Here is a 20,563-nt window from a genome sequence, read left to right on the forward strand (position 1 = left end):
GATGCCTTTGATTTCCTTTTGTTGTCTGATCATTGATGCTAGAACTTCCAACACTATGTTAAACAACAGCGGTGAGAGTGGACATCCCTGTCGTGTTCCTGATCTCAGGGAAAGCTCTCAGTTTTTCCCCATTGAGGATGATATTAGCTGTGGGCTTTTGATAAATGACTTTTACGGTGTTTAAGTATGTTCCTTCTATCCCAACTTTCTCGAGGGTTTTTATTAAGAATGCTGAATTTTGTCAAATGCTTTTTCTGCATCGATTGACAGAATCATATGGTTCTTTTCTTTTCTTTTATTAATGTGATGTATCACATTGATTGATTTGTGAATGTTGAACCAGCCTTGCAGCCCAGGAATGAATCCCACTTGAGCATGGTGAATACTTCTTTTTATATGCTGTTGAATTAGATTCATTAGTATCTTATTGAGAATTTTTGCATCCATATTCATCAGGGATATTGGCCTGTAGTTCTCTTTTTTTTGCTGGGTCTCTGGTTTAGGAATCAAAGTAATGCTGGCTTCATAGAATGAGTCTGAAAGTTTTCCTTCCCTTTCTATTTTTTGGAACAGCTTGAGAAGGATAGGTATTATCTCTGCTTTAAATGTCTGGTAGAATTCCCCAGGGAAGCCATCTGGTCCTGGACTCTTATTTGTTGGGAAATTTTTGGTAACTGATTGAATTTCTTTGCTGGTTATGGGTCTGTTCAAGTTTTCTATTTCTTCCTGTTTGAGTTTTGGAAGTGTGTGGGTGTTTAGGAATTTGTCCATTTCTTCCAGGTTGTCCAGTTTGTTGGCATATAATTTTTCATAGTATTCTCTGATAATTGCTTGTATTTCTGAGGGGTTGGTTGTAATAATTCCATTTTCATTCATGATTTTATCTATTTGGGTCATCTCCCTTTTCTTTTTGAGAAGTCTGGCTAGAGGTTTATCAATTTTGTTTATTTTTTCACAAAACCAACTCTTGGTTTTATTGATCTGCTCTACAGTTTTTTTAGATTCTATATTGTTTATTTCTGCTCTGATCTTTATTATTTCTCTTCTTCTGCTGGGTTTGGGGTGTCTTTGCTGTTCTGCTTCTAGTTCCTTTAGGGGTGTGCTGTTAGATTTTGTATTTGGGATTTTTCTTGTTTCTTGAGATAGGCCTGGATTGCAAAAACATCTCATCCTCAGGTTGAAGAAGCAAAGAGGAGTGAAGAAAGATATCGCTCAAAGTCTCTGCAGTAGAGATTGTGACCGGAATGGACTTCCGGAACAAAAACCACTTCTGAAATACATATGATTTCCACTCATTCACAGGCAGATCTATCCTACTTTAGGTCTTCAGAGATCCCCACTGTGCCAAGCTCAGGGTCTAGCACTGGCGGGAGCTCCACCCTGGGTTGCGGAAGTAATCCAAATTACTGCTTGACTATGGTTAGCAGCAGGGTTATCAGTGAATAGCTCTTTTCCAGTTGGTCGGCCTGCCAAAAGCCGAGCCAGGCTTTTCACCGAGAACCCTCTTAGCAAGCTTCCCTGTTTCATTTTTTTGAGGAACCACCATACTGTTTTTCACAGTGGCTATACCATTTTACAATCCCACTAACAGTGTACAAGGGTTCCAGTTTTTCTGCCTCGCCAACATTTGTTATTTTCTGTTTTTTTTTTTTTTTTCTCTTTCTTTTTAAAAAAAATAGTTATTGGGTGTGAGGTGGTATCTCATTGTAGTTTTGATTTGCATTCGTTGATAATTAGTGATACTGAGCAGCTTTTCATCTGCTTATTGGCCATTTTTGGATCTTCTTTGGAGAACTGTCTATTCAAGTCCTTTGTCCATTTTTTAACTGGGTTGTGTTTTTGTTTTGTTGCTGAGTTTTTAGTAGTTTTTGTTAGTAGTTCTTGATATTTCTGGTTATTAACGCTTTGTCAGGTACATGATTTGCAGATATTTTCTTTTATTATTTTGTTTTCTTTTTTTACTGTGTTGATAGTATCTTTTGATGCACAGTTTTTAAATTTTTCATTTAGTCCAGCTCATCTGTTTTTTGTTGCCTATGACTTTGGTATCCTATCCAAGAAATCATTGCCAAATCCAATGTTATGTAGCTCTTTCCCTATGTTTTCATCTAAGAATTTTATGGTTTAGGTCTTGCATTTAAGTCTTTGACCCATTTTGAGTTAATTTTTGTATATGCTGTCAGATAATAGTCCAGTTTCCTGCTTTTGCATATGTATATCCAGTCTTTTCCTAGCTGAAAAGACTGTCCTTTCCCCATAGAAAGGTTTTGACACCTTTGTTAAAAATCATTTGACCAGGGGCTCCTGGGTGGCTCAGTCAGTTGGGCGTCTGACTCTTGGTTTCAGCTCAGGTCGTGATCTCATGGTTCATGGGTTCAAGCCCCACATTGGGCCCCACACTGACAGCACAGGGCCTGCTTAGGATTTTCTCTCCCTCTCCCTCTGCCCCTTCCCCACCCCCTCTCAAAATAAATACACAAACTTGAAAAAAAATCATTTGACTATATATGCAAGAGTTCGTTCCTGGGTTCTGTGTTCTATTCCAGTGTTCTTACTATATTTGTCTTTATGCCAGCACCACATTATTTCAGCTACTATATTTTTGCAGTAAGTTTTGAAATCAGGAAGTGTGAGTCTGCCAGCTTTGTTGTTCAAGATAGTTTTGGCTCTTCAGGGTCCCTTGAGATTCCCTATACATTTTAGGATGGGATTTTCTGTTTTTGCCAAAAAGAAAAAATGGATTTTTGATACATTACATTGTATCTGTAGATCACATTGACTCTGTAGATCACTTTGGATAGTATTGACATCTTAACAGTATTGTCTTCCAGTCTGTGAACATGAGATACGTTTTCATTTAATTTATGTCGTCTTGAATTTCTTTCAGCAATGTTTTTGTAGTTTTCATTGTACAAGTCTTAAACTTCTGTAATAATTCCTAAGCATTTTTTATGCCACTGTAAATGGACTTATTTCTATAATTTCCTTTTTCAGATTGCTCATTGTGTAAAAATGGAACTGATTTTTGCATATTGGCTTTGTATCCTCTACTTTGCTGGATTTACTTATTCTGACAGTTTGCTTACTTTGGGGGTGTAAACTTTGGAGGTTTTTACATATAAGATCATATCTGTGAGCTGAGATAAATATACTTTTTCCTTTCTGATTTTGATGCCTTTTATTTCTCTTTCTTGCTTAATTGCTCTGGGTAGAACTCCCAGTAGTATGGTGAATGAAAGTGGTAAAAGTCGACATCCTTGCTGTGTTCTTGGTCTTAGAAAAGTTTTCAAGTCTTTCACCATCGAACATAATGTTTGCTGTGGGATTTCCGAATATGGTTTTTAACATGTTAAAGTAGCTTCCTTTTATTCCTAGTTTGTGTTTTTATTATGAAACTTTCATCATTAACTTCTCCTGCATCAATTGAGATGAGCATGTAGGTTTATCCCCCCCTTTATTCTGTTAGTGTGGTGTATTGCATTGATCAATTTTCATATGTTGGACTACCCTTTTATATTCCAGAAATAATCTCACTTGGTCATGGTGTTTAATCCTTCTAATATGGTATTAAATTAATTTTGCTTGTATTTTGTTTAGACTTTTTGGATCAGTGTTCATAAAGGACACTGGTCTGTAGTTTCCTTGTTAGGTGTCTTTGTCTCACTTTGGTATCAGGCTAATTTTGGCCTCATGGGATGAGTTAGGAAGTGCTTCCTATCTTTCATTGTTTTGGAAAAGTTTGAGAAGGATTGGTGTTAGTTATTTAAATGTTTGGTATAATTCACCAGTGAAGCTGTCAGGTCCAAGGCTTTTGTTTGCTGATAGATTTTTGATTAACTGATTCAATCTTATAGTTTTAAGTGTATTCAGATTGTCTATTTCTTTGTGATTTAGTCTTGGTGGCTCTTGTGTTTCTAGGAATTTGTTTATTTCATCTAGGTTATCCAATATATTAGTGTACGGTTGCTTGTAGTACTCTCATATGATCCTGTTTTTTTACTTTTTGATCAGTTTTAGTAATTTTTTAATGTTTATTTTATTTTTGTGAGAGAGCGAGCGAGCAAGCACAAGTGGGGAAGGGCAGAGAGGGAGACACAGAATCCGAAGCAGGCTCCAAGCTCTGAGCTGTCAACACAGAGCCCAACATGGGGCTTGAACTCAAACTGTGAGATCATGACCTGAACCAAAGTTAGATGTTTAACTGACTGAGCCACCCAGGTGCCCCATTTTTTATCCATTGTACTATCACCACTTTCATTTCTGATTTTATCCGTTCTCTATTTTATTTATCTCTGCTCTAATCTTTATGATTTCCTTCTTTCTGATAGCTTTGGATTTATTCTGTTCTTTTTTTGTAGGTTTTTTTTTTTTTTTTTTTTTTTTTTAATGTTTATTTATTTTGAGAGAGGTATTGAGTGTGCACCAGCATGGGAGGGGCAGAGGGAGAGAGAGAATCCCAAGCAGGCTAACAGTCAGCACAGAGCCTGATGCAGGTCTTGAACTCATGAACCATGAGATCGTGACCTGAGCTGAAATTGAGTCAGACACTTAACTGAGCCACCCAGGTGCCCCTGTAGGTCTTAAAATTGTAAAGTTAGGTTTTTGATGGAGATCTTCCTTGTTTTTATGTGTTTATGACTATAAATTTCCCCCTTGACACTACTCTGGCTGTAAATTTCCCCCTTGACACTACTCTGGCTGTTCCATAAGTCTCCATATGTTGTTTTGTTTACATTTGCCTCTAAGTATTTTCTAATTTTTCTTATGATCTCTTCTTTGATCTGTTAGTTGTTTGAGGGTTGTTTTAACTTCCACAAATTTGAGAATTTTCCAGTTTACTTCTGTTACTGATTTCTAACTTCATCCTGTTGTGGTCAGAGAAGATACTTTGTATATCTTATCATTTAAAATCTGTTGAGCCTTAATGTGGAGCCTAAATATGATCTTTCCTATGAAATGTCCAGGTGCACTTGAGAAGAATGTGTATACTATACTGTTTTGGGTACAATGTTCTGTATTTGTTAGATCTAGTTGGTTTATTGTGTTCTCTGTTTCCTTACTTCTCTTCTGCCTGGTTGTTCTTTCCATTATTGAGTGTGGGGTATTTACATCACCAATTATTATTGCAGAGTTGTTTATTTCTCCTTTCCATTCTGTCAGTTTTTGCTTCATATTTTTTGTGGTCTATTATTAGGTGCATAAGGTGTTTATAATTGTTATGTCTTTTTGCTGTATTGAACCTTTTGTTGATATATAATGTCCTTCTTTGTCTTTGTAACCTTTTTTGATTGAAAGTCTGTCTGATACTAATGTAGTAATCCCTGTTCTCTTTGGTTGCTTTTTGGCATGGAATATCTTTTTCAATCCTTCCACATTCATTTTGTGTGTGTCTTTGGATGTAAAGTGAGTCTTTTATAGATATGTGTTCTTACATATTCTGCCAGTCTCTGTCTTTTGATTGGAGAATTTGATCCCTTCACATTTAAAGTAATTACTGGTGAGTGATTTCTGTCATCTATAAGGTTTTATAGGTTTTTGACACTTATTTTTGCATTACTGTCTTCTTTTGTATTTAGTTGATTTTTTGTAGTGAAATATTTGAATTCTTTCACATTCCTTTTGTGTATATTGCATAGCGCTTTGTGGTTGCCATGGGGATTACATTTACCATCCTAAAGTTATAACACTCTAATCAAATTTTCAAAAGCCAAAGATAAAGAGACAATCTTAAAAGGAGAGGGAAGTGACTTGTCACATACAAAGGAACCTCAATAAGATAGAAGATTTTTCATGAGAAATGCTGGGAGTCAGAAGTCAGTGGGCTAATCTATTCAAAGTGCTAAAAGAAAAAGTGTCAACCAAGAATTGCTAAACCCAACAAAACTGTCCTTTTCAAGAGGGAGGGAGAAAATAAGACATTTCCAGATAAACAAAGGCTAAAGAAGTTTGTTACCATTAGACCTGCCCTCCAAGAAATGCTCAAGGGAGTTGTGCAGGGTGAAATAAAAGGACACTAGACAGTAACTCAAAGCTGTATGAAGAAATACAGATCTCAAAAAAGGTAAATACATGAGAATCACAAGAGCTAGTATTACTGTAGCAACAATCTATAACTACTTTTTCTTCTCTACACGACTAAAGAGACTAATATATTTTCTAAAAACGATTAGTCTAGAAGCTTATATTATTGTAACTTTCATTTGTAACTCCACATGTTGTTTTCTACATAATTTAAGAGACGAATGCATTTAAAGGAATTATTGATATATATTTTTGGGCACACTGTGTATAAAGAAGTGATTATGTGATGTCAGCAACCAAAAGGGGTAGAGATGGAGCTGTAAAGGAACTGAGGTTCTGGGTATTATAGAAGTTAAACTGATATAAATCTCCATAAAAATCAGTTGTCTTTTGATTGTGACTTGAATTTTTAAGGATGAGTAGAAAGAGAGCTAAGATTTTACAAGACAGAGGCTGAGAAGTCACTGATAAATGAGTGACCATATTACTCAAAGTGGCATAGTCCCTCCACCCTGGTGCAGTGTTTAGAAATTGCACCAGCCACTCATGTAAAGCCTCATCAGCACTTGGGGGCAGGATTTTTCCTCTAAGAATATACTAGAGCTGCAGCTTAGTGTAACTTTTCTCCTTTCTTTACTTCCTAAATCTTCAGTGTGGGAAATTGGCCAAAGAGTTTAGTTCTGACTGTAAACTTTGCTATAAAAAGTCATGTTATCTTGGGAAGCAGTGGCTGGAAGTCAGAGGTCTGGGTTCTGTTCCTGGTTCTGTCTTATTTTTCCTCTGGTCTTAGGTCCTCATTTGCATGAACAGAGGTAGGCCTGAATTAGACTGTTTCAGAGGCTGTTTTAAGCATGGACAGTCTGACATTCCAGTGACAGGTAAAAACTTGTGAGCAGCCAAATACAGTGTTCCTACCATGAGTATCGTTTTAGTTTCCTCTGGGAAAATGGTTGCTATTTTCTAGTTTGATTACAGCAGTGGTAGAATGCAATTGTAATTTGTGTGACACAATAGAATACCTAAGGGAGAAATAGCCTTTCCAGAATTCCAGATGCTCCATACAATGTGAGCCAGTGTTATGGTTCTTTTTCCCCAGGAGTAATTGGTGGTGGGCTTATGATGTTTGCTTCCCTCTCTTTCTACTTTGCATTAGGATGCAATGTAGTTGACATTTTAGAGCTGTTACACTTAATGGCTCCTGTCAACAAAAATATATTAAGAACCTTCTGAAATGCCATTCAAATGAGATTTCTGTTTCCCATCTCCACACTTCTGAATAATACATTTTTGATCACCTTTACTTGTTAAACTTGCGCAGATCTTTCCTGTCATTTTGTGCCCCCATTCACTTTGTTAATCAGCTAGGGCACTTACAGATAGGTCTGCTTTGAAAGTGAGAAAATCAGGGACATAGGGACAGTGGTTACTAGAAAGAGCCTGTGATTTAGGAGAACTGGATTGTAGCCCTACCCCTGTCAAACTGATATTCTTTGGGCAAGTCTGCTTAGTCTCTCTGAGCCTCGGTTGCCTCAGCCATAAAATGGGGATAATCCCTGTCTTGCCCTCATTTTGGACTTAATGGGAGGCTCAGATGGTAATAGATATGAAAATGCTTTTGAACTGTTATGAAGTATATAACAACAATAGAGACATATAACTTGCCTTCAGGCCTCCAGACGGTAAGAGGCAGAGCTGGAATTAGCATCGTGTACTCACATCCAGCCTGGCACCATGTTCGAGAAGCCAGCACCACCTTTTGGTAGTTTTAGCATCTGAAAGGAGTAATTTTTCTTTCTCTTTTCTTCCTTGCCTTACCTGCTTAATTTAGTTTTAGGTAACAATTGTATTAAGATTTTAATGTTTAACTTGTTTATTTATGGCAATATGTTTTCCTTCTTTCTGTTTTTCAATCTGATTAGGAAATTTGTACATAGACTCCAGGCAAAATCTCCCTCCTTCAGTGATGCCGCCCCCTGGTTACCCTCACATCCCACAGGCACTCAGCACTCCAGGAACGACTATTGCAGGTAATTTGGGCTGTGTTGCGTTGCATTTGGTACTCAGAGGGTGATACGGAAAAGCTTTAGCTGTCTCAGCAGCGAACAAGGCCATTGAGGAGGGAGTAAACTCCTTGGTGAGGGAGGATGGGGTGTGGGGTGCAGAGTTACTTGGCTTCAGTGCTGAGGAAGGGGATTCAAGTGCCATTTGCTCTTTAGGCCATTTGACCTGAAGTCTCTTCGATGCTATGATTCTAATTGTTGTCCTGCCTCTCTAATGAGGTCCAGGGCATAGAGCTTGTCCTGGGGTCTTAGGAATCTTTGAGGCTTTTTGACTTTGATGGGACTTGAGCAGGCTTCAAGAACTTGCTTTGATTAGCTCCTACGTATTCTGTTCCATTCATTCTGCTGAAGTCCCCCTCCCCCCGCCCCACCTCTAGTTTCTAAGGAAGCCTCTTACAGAAGAGGTAAGTTGCAGGAGTCACTGGTTCATAAGCTTTCCCCCCTAGGTTCCTGAATACAGGATAAGTTACATTTACCAGCGCAGCAAAGGCAGGCACGTGGTTAGAGGTGGAAGGGAGCTTAAGGATTATCTAGACGAGGAAATGGAGGCTCAGAAGTTGAGATAACTTGCTCAGAGCCCCCAGTTTGGCTAAGTTGCCAAACCAAGACTCAAGCCTTGATATCTGGATTTAGAGTTCATTGTTTTTCTCGTGTACCACACTGCCCCCTCCACTTAGGCTGCTCGAGGAGCAGAATGGTGATGTGCAGACAGGAACTCAAAACCCCCAAAGAACTGTGTGCCAGGTAATAGTGAAGGAGGAGTTGGGGGCCAAGTGACCTGTTCTTTGGTGAACAGGAAAGAATAAGTGTTATCTGTCCTCAGCACTCACCAGGAACTTGCAAGTGGCAAGATAGGGTAGTTAAGACTCTGGCACTGGATTCGCAGGGTTTGCATTCTGGTACTTTGCCACTTGATAGCTGCCTAACCTTACTATTTCCACTTCCTTCTCTGTTAAAGAGAGCTCACAACACTATCTAACTCCGAGGATTGTTAAGAGAATTGAATGAAAATTATAGGCAAATCACTTAAATTAGTGCTTGGCACATAGTTAAGATATTTATAAGTTAAAAAATAAATATAGGCATTTCTGCTGTACTGTGATGTATTGAAAACCTTAGCATTTTGTAAAACGGTACATTAAAAATGGCAGGGCTTATAAGAAAAATGAGATTAGCAGCAGACTACTTGAAACTTTGTAATCAGGTCAAGCAAGCCAAACAAAAACTGTAATCCAGTAAAAAAATCTGCATGAAAAGGATATGTTTAATTCCTGATAAAAGAATGAATTCTGCAAGTAAACAGAGATTATTACTTTTAAAAAAAAGTCTGGTTTGGAAAGGGGTTTGTCAAAGCCATGGTGACAAGGGTAGAACACACCAAAATTGCAGAGCACAAGCTCTTGCACACGGCCACACAGATCTAAGAAGAGGAACGTGGAGAGCGGGCGCCCTGTCCTGCACTCAGGGAGGGCCTCCGGCACTCAGCCACGCTGATATCCTCTGTGTTTACCCGCTGTTACTTGGTGGCTCAAAAGTTAACTTGCTGGTGAGAATTCATGATGACCCAGTGTGACCTCACTGGTACACTGACATCATTCTCCTTTTCCCATTCTCATGGGAGCCAATTCATGTTGCTGAAACACAGATTGACGCAGGACAGACTAAGAGAAAGGGTTGTGCCCATACTTGGGCACTCTAGCATTCTTTTTATGCCCTCCTTGCTACCTCCTGGTTTAATCCAACAGGTGTGGGTTTTGGAGCCAAGTGAATGGAGTTCAAATCACTTCCCTTTACTAGTTGGATGACCATGGGTAACTTGCTCATTCTGTTAAACCCAGGCCTTGTTATTTATAAAATGAGGATCATAAGAGCCACCTCGGTGAAGGCTCTTACGTAGATTAGAGCAATAATGTGCACTGAGTGCCTGGCACATAGTAAGTACTCAATCAGTGTTCATTTATTTCTTTCTTCTCTACCCAAGTCACTGCTGACATTGCCTCCTTCCTTCTAGGCCATCACGGAGCCATGAACCAGCAGCACATGATGCCTTCCCAAGCCTTCCAGATGCGGCGCTCTCTGCCTCCAGATGACATCCAGGATGACTTTGATTGGGATTCAATTGTGTAGAGCTTGTTTCTGCAAAGGCACCAGACCCCAGCGTCACCTTTCTGTGCAGTGAAGGGAAAGGTTTCAGAGAATCCAGTCGAGAAAACAAAGTTGCTAATCACTTTACCGATGTTATCAAAATTTCTTTTGAAGACAATCAAAAAGATTTTAGCTGGATAAATTACTGCTTTTATCTGACCCAAACAAGTACTACATGTTTGTCTCCCTGCCAGCTGCCCTATGTAGCTCCTAACTGTTGTGTGATTTGAACGGCTTTTGCATATTTGTGTCAGTTCGATGTTGACCACAAGTGCCAGACTGATTTTTCAGACAGAGCCTATTTTGCTGCAAGCAGTTTATAGATACATATGTGTAAATATATGTACAAAAATTACTGAAAGGCTTCAGTTTTTCTAATTGGATTATTACGTCTTGGAAAGAAAGTTAACTGTGAGTTTTTATTCCTCGTTAGGCTATTTTCTGCAGGATGCTTTTAACTGATGTAGGCAACTGAAAGGAAATGGATTTTTTCAAAGCCCAGTTCCCCTCATTTAATCTGTTTTTCAGAAACATGGGCATTGAGTTCTACTCAGTAAGGACCCAGAGTTTGATGCTTTCCAAACAGTCCAGAGGGGCATGTTGTTCCTGAGCAGCATAAAGAACTGACCAAATTTGTTCTGATGCTTGGGGGGATTATAGAGTTTATGTTGTACCTTTTCCATGTCTGTTTCCCTAAATCTGCATTATAACAGTTCTAAAATTTCTTTGATCGATTAGCAGCTGGGCATATTGCTCAGCTCTTTAACAAAATCATTGCCTCCATATTCACTCTTGTATTTATTATTCAGAAGTGTTATTTTAATATTTATTGCTACCTTCTGTGAATGCTCAGCTCCTATTGGGTTCATTAAGGAGAAGTGCGGTGTCTGAAAGCACAGAATTGTTTTTCTTAAGAGTTTACAGACAAGACAATCAGAAAGATTGTGTCATTCTCTTTGTCGGCACTCCTTTTACCATGAGAGTGCATGTCTCTGTCTTAGCATTCCTGCTGATTGAGACTTACTAGCTAAATAGAATTTTTCTGGAATTTGAATCAGAGTTCATTTGGGCAGTAGAACAGCAGGGCACTGTTTATAAAGCAGGTTTCCTCACTCATTCTCTTTCCACTTAGGAAGCACTGAAAGGAGGGTAGAGCCACACATAGATTTTATTTGCCTCAGTCTTCAGTGCAGATGTCATTAAGTGGTTTGCTGTTTCTGTTGTCCTTTGTGTCTGTGTATGCATGACATTTGGTTACTTTCCTTGAAATGCAGCCTGCCTCTTTGAGGTTTTTATTAGTTGTTTTTTTTGTTTTGTTTTGTTTCATATCATATCATAGTTACTTTGCATGGATTGATTGTCTTAGTTTTATAATAAAAGTAACAGAAATTACATTTTTTTTTTTAATGAATAGATTTTTAATTGGTTCTTTAGACCATAAAAAGGTGGAATTTCTTTCAGTTATGATGAGGGAATGATCTGTTCCATCAAATCAGGGGGTAATCACTGCTCACTGGTTGCTTTTCAGCATCTCTAGTCTCTACAGCCATGCTTATTAAATCACTCCAGTTAGCCTTAGTGATTTTGTGGTTGAGTGTCCTCTGCTGGGACTAGACAGACATCTTTGTTTCTGTATGTGTGTATGTGAGAGTGTTTGTCACTGTGTGTGGCTATTTTGTTTTAATGGAGTGTTGCCTTTAATGAATCACTGGGAGGCCAGCCACGGTAAAAGGCTGATGAGGTTGGGGAGAAAGGAAGGGCTTTTATGTTCCTGTTGTTTGGACCTTGCTTGGCATGAAAAATGAAGCTCGGTTCCAGCCCCTTGGCTCGGTGAAAATCGGAGGATTCTGGCAAGGCAGCCAACAGGCCCCTCTTACGTGGATCGGAGGCAAGATGAGCTAGCAGCCTGCAGAGCAAACACTTGGAAAAATGGGGGTGATTTTCAATAGTCTGCTCAAGTCACTGTTTTCTAGATACCACAAAAGCTGTTTTGAAACTTTAAATTGCTTGGGTAGCAATGTGCACTTTAAACAATTTGGGTATTGGAATGCAGTCTTACATTGAATGATTTGAGTAGAAACCACTGATGAAGATTTTACAAATTGTGTGAAGCTGATTTCCCATTTGGCAATCATTTACTGATTTGCAGTGATCAATATTTTTATGAGAATTTAAACCTAACCACACACGGCCCTGGAGGCAGAGCCTCCACTCGGACCCATCCCACCCTTGTGACTCAGGTGGCCCGGGAGCCCAGGACAGGCCTTCGTGGGGGGCGCCAGACAGCCAGGAGTTACCCGGTGAGGTGCAGCGCATCCCCTCTGGCGGCTGTTTCTGTTGCTAGTTGTCAGTGCAGAACAAGCTCTGTCTTGGGTTTAAATTGACCGAAGACTCTTGGGGAAAAGAATAATAAATGCATATAATCAGATGGGGGCACTCTGTCCAGGAGAATAATCCGACTGGCATTTGTGGCAGTTTTTGAAATGTAAACGTATTCATGTGTGTTCTTGTAAATACATGTCTCTCAGATGTCCTTTGAAGTGGGAGGGAATCAATCCGGGGATTATTTCAAATGGAATAGAGTATTTTGATATTGTTCATTCAGAGGGTGATGTGTACATATCTATATTGTATATATGTGATGAAAATGCATTGGCTTTTTGTGCAAACACAATCTGCTCTCTGTACTGCTGTTGGACAGTCAGTGTTTTAATGTTTCTACAGTTTTGCTATTGCACGATTTCATATTTTGCCTCTATGATGAACGGCACCCATTCTTTGTAACTGTTTAGTGCTGTAAAGAAATATCCCAAGTGTCATTAGGATTGTTGCTGCCAGACTGATATGCATGAATGGCACTTAAAATAAATATATTATGTTAACTCTATTTACAACACCAGTTGGCCTGTGTCATTTGCTACAGTTGAGGGAACAAGATTGGAGCCAGTCCTGATGCAGAAACTTGCAGTCAGTCCTTGTGGTCTTGGAGATTGTATGTCCCATTTGTTGCTGCCTTTAGGAATATCTCACTAGCTCTAAGAAGAACTTCCTTAGTTTCTCTGAGCCTCGTTTTCCTCATTTGCAGTGCTTCTAAAATGAGAATAATAATACCTGTCTCCTAGAGTTGTAGTGGGATTAAATAAATCAATGCATTTATACATTTAGAACAGTATCGGAACACAAAAAAGTACTCAGCGTGTGCCAGGTGTGATGCTAAGTAGATACTGTTATTCTCATGATATGGGTACAATGGCTCCCCCAGATCCTTTGTTGGAAGTGACAGAGCTGAGTTTGAATCTGGGTCATTTGAATCCAATGTTGTGTTCTTTTTACACCATCCTCCATTACTTCCAGGAAATTCCCCTACCTTCCCCCTATCTTTGGCCCCTGTTCTTGCCCCCGTGCGGCCTTCCCAGAGAGCTACTTCTAAAGGTGAAAGTGGAGCTTCTTAAAGTTTGCCGAACAGACACCAGCTCAAGCCTTTCCATGAGAAAGCCACAACCCCTGCCTTTAGCGAGTGCAGACTTCTCCGGGACAGGTGTGGACAGCAGCCGGGGGGAGCAGCCTTGGCACAGCAAAGTTCTGCTGGTGAGGAGGTGGGTCATGCTGAGGGCTGAGGCAATGGTTTAGGAAGGCCTCAGGCTGGCATGGGCTGTTTCATTTGAGTCTTAAAAGGGCCCTGGACACACAGGAGAAGGTTTTTCCATTTATACTACTGGGCCAGGCACGAAAGCTAGACCAGCAGAGGGCTGGAGTTTGAAGCGGGAGTAGTTGTGGCTTGTCAGGGAAGAACCAAGCACAGTGATCCTAGGAGGTAAGTGATGGTGGCCCAGCTTGACTGACATGACAGGTGCAGAGGCTAAGCACTGGGCAGGGAGCAACATGGATGGAAGTGGACTTGAAGTTGCAGTCTGCCTCCCTCAGGAAAGGTAGGGCTTCCTGCCCAGGGCCTCTTGCTACTTCTAACTTAACTGTACATCACTGCTAGGAAAAGCTATTTGTTGCAACTTTACAGTTGGGGAAACTGAGGCTCAGAAAGGTTAACTTACCTGAGTTCTCCCAGCCAATGGATCTGGGATAATTCAGTCTGGGACTAACCCCAAAGCTCATTTCTTTTTGCCCCACTGCCTTCCGCAAGGGAATTTTCCCAAAGCCAGAGATAACGCCTGCCCACCAGCGTATAGGGGTCCCTTGGAGAGAGGAGCTCTGCTTTTTTCCCGTTAGAGGTAAATCTTGGTCATCAGCAGGGCCTCTGAAGGACTGTAGTTGGGGCATGGTTAAGTCTGGCCACTTTGTGCTGATTCAGGTGCAGCTGAATTTGGGCTCATCAAATGAAAAAAGTAAACAAGATCATTAAGATGCAGGTTTAACTCTTGAGCTTTTGACATGTTCCAGTGTGCAAAGGGCTGCTGTTTACAGATGCGCCCTTACCAGTTGGATAAAGCAGTCCTGCAGAAGCCACAGTAGCATCAGTTAGCATTCATATGAGGGTCCAGTGTAAACGCCCTAGGATCACAGAGCTGTCTTAAAGGCTTCGAGCTAGAAGGGGCCTTTGAAGTCTAGTGATGACCTAGTGAGCAAGGGAAGTGACTTGCTCGAAGTCACAGATCTAGAGGATTTGGGGAAGGGCAGGAGTGGAGAACGTCATTTACTTGGCAAGCATTTAAAACTCCTACATAGATCTTATTTGATCTACGCAAGAACCTGATGCTGTAGTATGTTACTCCCCGTTTTACAGCAGAGAAGCAGGCACAGTGCAGCTACATCCTGAATGCCTTCCATCAAAGCTCTCCTAGTTCAGCTCAGCCAAAAAGGGAGAATGGAAATACCGAAGATCCACCTGCGATGAACATGTGCCCTTCTGTGAGTGCGAGGTGGAAAATCTGAACCTGAGACCGTAAGTGGTAGCTGCGTCCATGTACCTGTCTGCGTGAGCATCTGTCTCGTCGCCGAGCGTGATTCCGGCGGGTTAAGATACACCTGTTCTGTGCAATATTGCTTTTGGATGCAAGCCAGCTACTTCAAAGACCTACTGTAACCAAGAGTAGAAAAACTGGCGTTATTGGCCTTACTGAGACATGGTCTCTTTATCCCCAACATGGTGCCTTCCTAAAGGATTTTCAAGAGTGGCTTTGAACTTCACCTCCCTGTGTCTCTCCCTCCATTTATGATGTGTGACTAGTCAACATGTGCCAAGCACAGACCTGGGAGGTGGCTGCAGCAGAGCCAGAACTCAGCCCCGAGTCAGGGCTGTCTCCAACCTCCAAATCTCAAGCAGTGCCCCTAAGTAACGCTGACCCCAGAAGTACAGAATAGGACGGCGACTGTTTATTGTTACTTAATATTACTTATCCCAAGCGCTTGATGTAGAGCGTATTTACTGTTCGAAACAGCTATTATTATCAACCTCATTTTTGCAAACGCAGAATCTGAGCTATAAAGAGATCAAGTCACTGGCCCAGTGTCATCCAGCTCGTAAGTTAGTAGATGTAATAATAGCAGCGACAGCCGGAGAGCTGCCATTTCAGTCCTAGGCCGCCCAGCCCTGCTGTTCTGCCCTCTTCATCACAACGTGCCCTTGATTCCGATTCCCAGGGCTGGCCCGTCAGAGCGTCAGGGCCTCCAAGCAGCGAGGCTGCAGTGAGCACCGGAGGCCACCAGAGGGCAGAGGGCTGCGGCTGTGTGCCTTTCCCACTGGGGCTGTGCTCCCTTTCTCCACAGCCCCCAGGGCTGGCTGCTCCCTGGGTAGGGAGCCCAGCCACCGGCCCTCGGATCTTCTCCCGATTTAGAGCTTGCCGGACGGAGCCAGGAGCCCGCCTAGTTCTCATCAGTAAATATACTGCTGGGGCCTACTCCAGAGCTGCCTCTGAGCCTGCTGCCCTGTCCCAGCCCTTCTGCTGTCTGCTGTCCCCCTACTCTGACTGAAGGCAGGGTGGGAAAGCTCAGCCCACCTTCACCCCCAAACTCTGACTGTCCTGAGTTTCTGCCTTTCTCGGACCGACTGATGCTGGGGGCTGGCGTTGTTCAGGCAGATATGGAGAGAGGGCTGTGGCCCTCCCAGCCCTGCTTCAGCCTAAGCAGGTTCTGGTGTCCCCACACACTCACACTCTCCCGCGGCCGTCACAAACATTGTGATTACTGTCACCATTTGCCAGGCCCTCTGCCCAGTGCTTGACAGCCACTATCTGAGTTAACACTCCCAACTGCTTTGGAGGTCGGGGTCATCATCTCCCTTTTCCTGCTGGTCCCTGCTGTTGAGAGAGGTGAAGTCATTTGCCCAAGGTCACAGCCGGTGAGAGAGGCAGGCAAGAGATCAGGAAGTCAGCTCTGCCTCCCTCCAGTCTGCTCTTCCCACTGAGGCACGCTGCCTCTTCCACAGCACTGTCCAGGTGCCCTTGACTTCCCTCCCCGCAAAAGTCACCACACCACACCCCACTCCACCCCACCCACCTCGGTGCAGGGTCTGAGCTGACGTCATCGCGGGTGAATGATGCCCCTCTCTCAACGCAGGCCCCAAAAGGTCAAAGAGGCAACATCCTCCATGTCCCAGAGGACGCTTCCCTGGAAGAGAGCTGGGTTCCCAGGCACTGTCAGGGTTGAGGACTGGGAGTCCCATACAAAAGAATTCTTCCCCTTTTGTCATCTTGGCCCTGGCCTTGGCCCCGTTGCCACTCCTCCCTCCTGATCGGAGCTGGATCCCAGATCTAGCTGTACCTGTTCCTGTCCCCAGGCAGCCCCCACCCTGCCCCGCCCAAAGCTTCCCAGAAGCTGGTCCATCCTGAGCTGCTGGCCTGTGGCTGAGCACGTTCCCTGCAGGCCCCAAAGGCCAGAAAAATACAAGAGGCTACAGTAAGAACACAGACTCTGCAGTCAGAAGAAGCTGGGGTTCCATTTGGGCAAGACACTGTCCTCTCTGAGCCTCGGTTTCCTTATCTATTAAATGGAGATGAAACGCCTTATCTCAAAGCGTTGATGAGACGGTCCAGGAGAAGCCCGACGGAAGGCAGCCGGCCCGGCCCTGGCCCATCTCAGTCCTGAACACTGCCCTGCCCTGTCTGCCGCCGCCTTCTTTGTCTTCCACACGCAGCCTGTCGCTGCGCCGTCCAGACCAGTCGAGTCTCCTGCACGCCATCCTCGCCCTCCCGGAGCAGGGACAGGGGTGGCATGCATCCCTCGGCTGCTGGACTGGTGCAACACCCCAGGTGCCAGCGTAGTCTTTGGAAATCGCTGCTCTTCTCGTGATCTTCCCCCGCTCTGAACCCTCCCCGACTTGTCACCGTCTCGAGGTGAAGGGCAAAATGCCTCAGCCCGGTATTTAGAGCTTCCCTCCCTGGCTGTTGCCCACAGCACCTCTTGACACATTCTCGGCTTCAGCCCTGTCCACTGCCCCCTTCCTCTCTGTGCTTCCTGCCCTTTGCCCCACGGCCCCCATCTCTGGGGCCTCAAATCTGCCCAGTGACCAAGGCCCAGTTCAAACGCCACCTGGTCGGGCAAGCATTCTCAGACCTGGCCCCAGGGGATCTTCTCTGGTGGCTCTTGGTCTGCTTCCCGCAGAGCCCTGGGGAGGCTGTGCTCCTGTGCTCGTGTCCTGCCCTCCCTCAAGCCTGTGGCCTCCGGGGCATGTGGTGGGGCATGTGGCGGGAGCTCCAGCTGTGACCCTTTCCTTCCCGACAGTCTTCGGGGAGGTAGGGCGTCTCGGTGGCCAATGCCGAGAGCAGACTGGGGGCTGGGGGGGTGAGGAGGCAGCTGCCAGTTAATGGGGCTCCGACACTGCCGCCTCCTGGCCAGGCCACAGGGATGTGAGATGACAACCAGACACACCCTCTGTCCACTCCCCCGCTGCCCCCTGGAGCATCAGTGAAAGAGCCTGCCTACCCCAGGGCCTGGGGGAGAGGAGGGACCCCTCCAGCCCAGCCTGGACTTGGATCAAGCCAATAGGCTTCAGATGCCAACTCAGCAGGCATTTCCTGTGTAACACTGGGCACTCTCTTCCAACAGCCTCTGTTTCCTCTTCTGTAAAATGGGCATCATTGACCTACTTCCTGGAGTCTGACTCAGCAGCTGCTCCTTTCTTCTTCCCCTTCTTTAAAGATGGGAGCCTGGGGCCAGGAAGATAGTGCGGAGGTATGGACTGAGTAGATGTTGAATCCTTTCTTTGGAATTGGTGAGAACTGACTTCTTTTCTGGAACTTTTCAGCTTTATGACCGTAGCTGCGGCCAAGCCCATATGGCAACGAATCCGAAAAGTTGCACCTTCCTCTAGGCCTAGGTAGCCACGTGCTCGTGTCTGCACTTTATCCTCTTTGCTGGCTGGGTGCCCTGAGCAGTGCACTACCAGTACAACTGTACATGGCACCTGTGTATGCACCCTTGGGAAAGCCATGGTTTCTTAGCCTCTCATCTTTTTTTTTTCTTCAAAGAGAGGAATGCCTTTTTCTTTTTCTTTTTTAATGTTTTATTTAGTTTTGAGAGACAGAGCGTGAGCGGGGGAGAGGCAGAGACACAAAATCTGAAGCAGGCTCCAGGCTCTGAGCTTACAGCACAGAGCCCGACGCGGGACTCGAACTCACGAACCGCGAGATCATGACCTGGGCTGGAGTCGGATGCTTAACCAACTGAGCCACCTGGGCAACCCAACCTCTCTAGGTTTCTGAGCTTCAGTGTACTCATCTATAAAGTGGGGTCCTACAGTTATTTCTTCCAGGGCTCCTGGGTGGCTCGGTTGGTTTAGTGTCTGGCTCTTGATTTCGGCTCAGGTCATGGTTCCGGGGGCATGGGATCGAGCCCTGCCTCAGGCTCCACGCTGAAGCATGGAGCCTGCCTGAGGTTCTTTCTCCCTCTCCTTCTGCCCCTCTCCCCACTCTCTCTCTCTCAAATAAAAAAAATTTTTTAAATATTATTTCTTACATATTCCCAGAAGTGTTAAGAAGTTCACATACACTGCAACTCTTTCTCTTAGAGGAACCAGAACCTGTTACACCCTCCAGCACATGTTTACAACCGGACGGGGAGCCTGTGAAATGTGAGCCACGCCCTCTTCAAGGTCACACATATCAGAGACTCCCGCCTGGGCTCTGGTCCGGGCCTTTCTTGCTGGAGTCAGCGGGGGGCCTCTGGCCCTGGCGGACCGGGCCTCGGCGGACCCAACTTTGCCGTGCACGCTGGAACCAGGCTGAGTTAACCGCTGGGCAGAAAGGAGTAGCACCAGGCATCCTCTCAGGCAGCTGCTGGTGGGGGTGAGGGGTGGCTGGCTTCCACACCTGTAGAGCACTTAGTCCATAATGGGTGTCTGACAAATATCCATCCACGGCTATTGCAAAAACCACTACCTTCCTGACCCCCTAAGGGCTCAGCGGCCCCACTAGATGCCAGGCCTTGTGTGAGCACTGGGGTCACAACAAAGCACGACACAGGCTCTGCTTCCAGGAGCTCACCGGAGAGTGGGCAGGACAGACAGGTTGGCAGGTTTTACAGTGGGAAAGGGTAGGTAGGAGGTTGGTGGAGCCCAGAGGAGGTAGAGATGGTCTTAAGCCAGCCTTACTGGAGCTGGGCGTCAGGGAGGAAAGTTTCCCGGACAATCCGAAATTCGCAATGGGGTTCTTGTCTCCACTTTTCGGATGTAGAAATTGAGTCTGGGAAAGGCCACACAGCTGTTCACTGATGGGGCTGGGACTCTAGGCCAGGGCTGCTTAGCTTCAAAGCTGGAGCTTTGTCACCGACAGCAGGTCTGGGCCCTGCCTCCCGGTTCATTCTTTGGGGCGCTTTTGGGATTCCGGTTGAAGGGTGAGCAGGGGCTGATCATGAGGGGCCTTGAATGCCAGGCCAGGGAGTCTGGGCTTTCTTCTGAAGGTCTGGGGCAGCCACGGATGGGTTTTCGGGTAGGGCAGCAGGTGGTAGAGGCAGAATGGCCTGGAAGGCTACAGAGGAGCAGGAGTTTGCCAAAAGAGGTGGCCTCGGATGTGGAAAGCACAACAACCCCAGCCTCCCCTGCTCCCCATAAGGAACGAAGAGGGGTGTTGGGTGTCCTGGGGACCAATGCCTCAGGACTCAGGTGTGGGCCCGGGGTTCCAGAAGGGCCCCAAGATCCAGCCCCCGGCAGGGAGGGGGCCCGAACTCACACCTGGGCCAGGGCTGGGCTGGGAGGGTACGGGAAGGGGAGCTGGTTCCCATTTCCCAGGGCAGACATCAGAGGTGGAGTTAGGTAGGGCAGGGCCCAAAGTCCTGAGGGCAGGGAGCTATTTCCTCTTTCCCACAGTGTGAACTGTGTTAACTACGTCACTCCTGCAGCCCCCACCCACTCCAGTCCCGCCTGGCACCAGACAGCCCCCGGCTAGGGG

The 20,563-nt window shown here is 44.6% G+C and overlaps 1 protein-coding gene across 4 annotated transcripts in view; it reads left to right on the plus strand.

The window, feature by feature from the left end:
• The window catches only part of FOXJ3 (forkhead box J3), a 147,312-nt gene extending 134,199 nt beyond the window's left edge, over window positions 1-13,113 (plus strand). For all 4 annotated transcript variants that reach the window (XM_060626158.2, XM_060626159.3, XM_060626157.3 and 1 more), the window contains 2 exons: window positions 7,941-8,048; window positions 10,093-13,113. In XM_060626158.2, coding sequence (XP_060482141.1) covers window positions 7,941-8,048; window positions 10,093-10,208 — 224 coding nt within the window. In that variant the 3' untranslated portion in view covers window positions 10,209-13,113. The remainder of the gene's footprint in view (window positions 1-7,940; window positions 8,049-10,092) is intronic.
• The last annotated feature ends 7,450 nt before the right edge of the window (window positions 13,114-20,563 follow it).

This window comes from Panthera onca, chromosome C1 (assembly GCF_046562875.1).
Source record: "Panthera onca isolate mPanOnc1 chromosome C1, mPanOnc1 haplotype 2, whole genome shotgun sequence".
NCBI lineage: Eukaryota > Metazoa > Chordata > Mammalia > Carnivora > Felidae > Panthera > Panthera onca.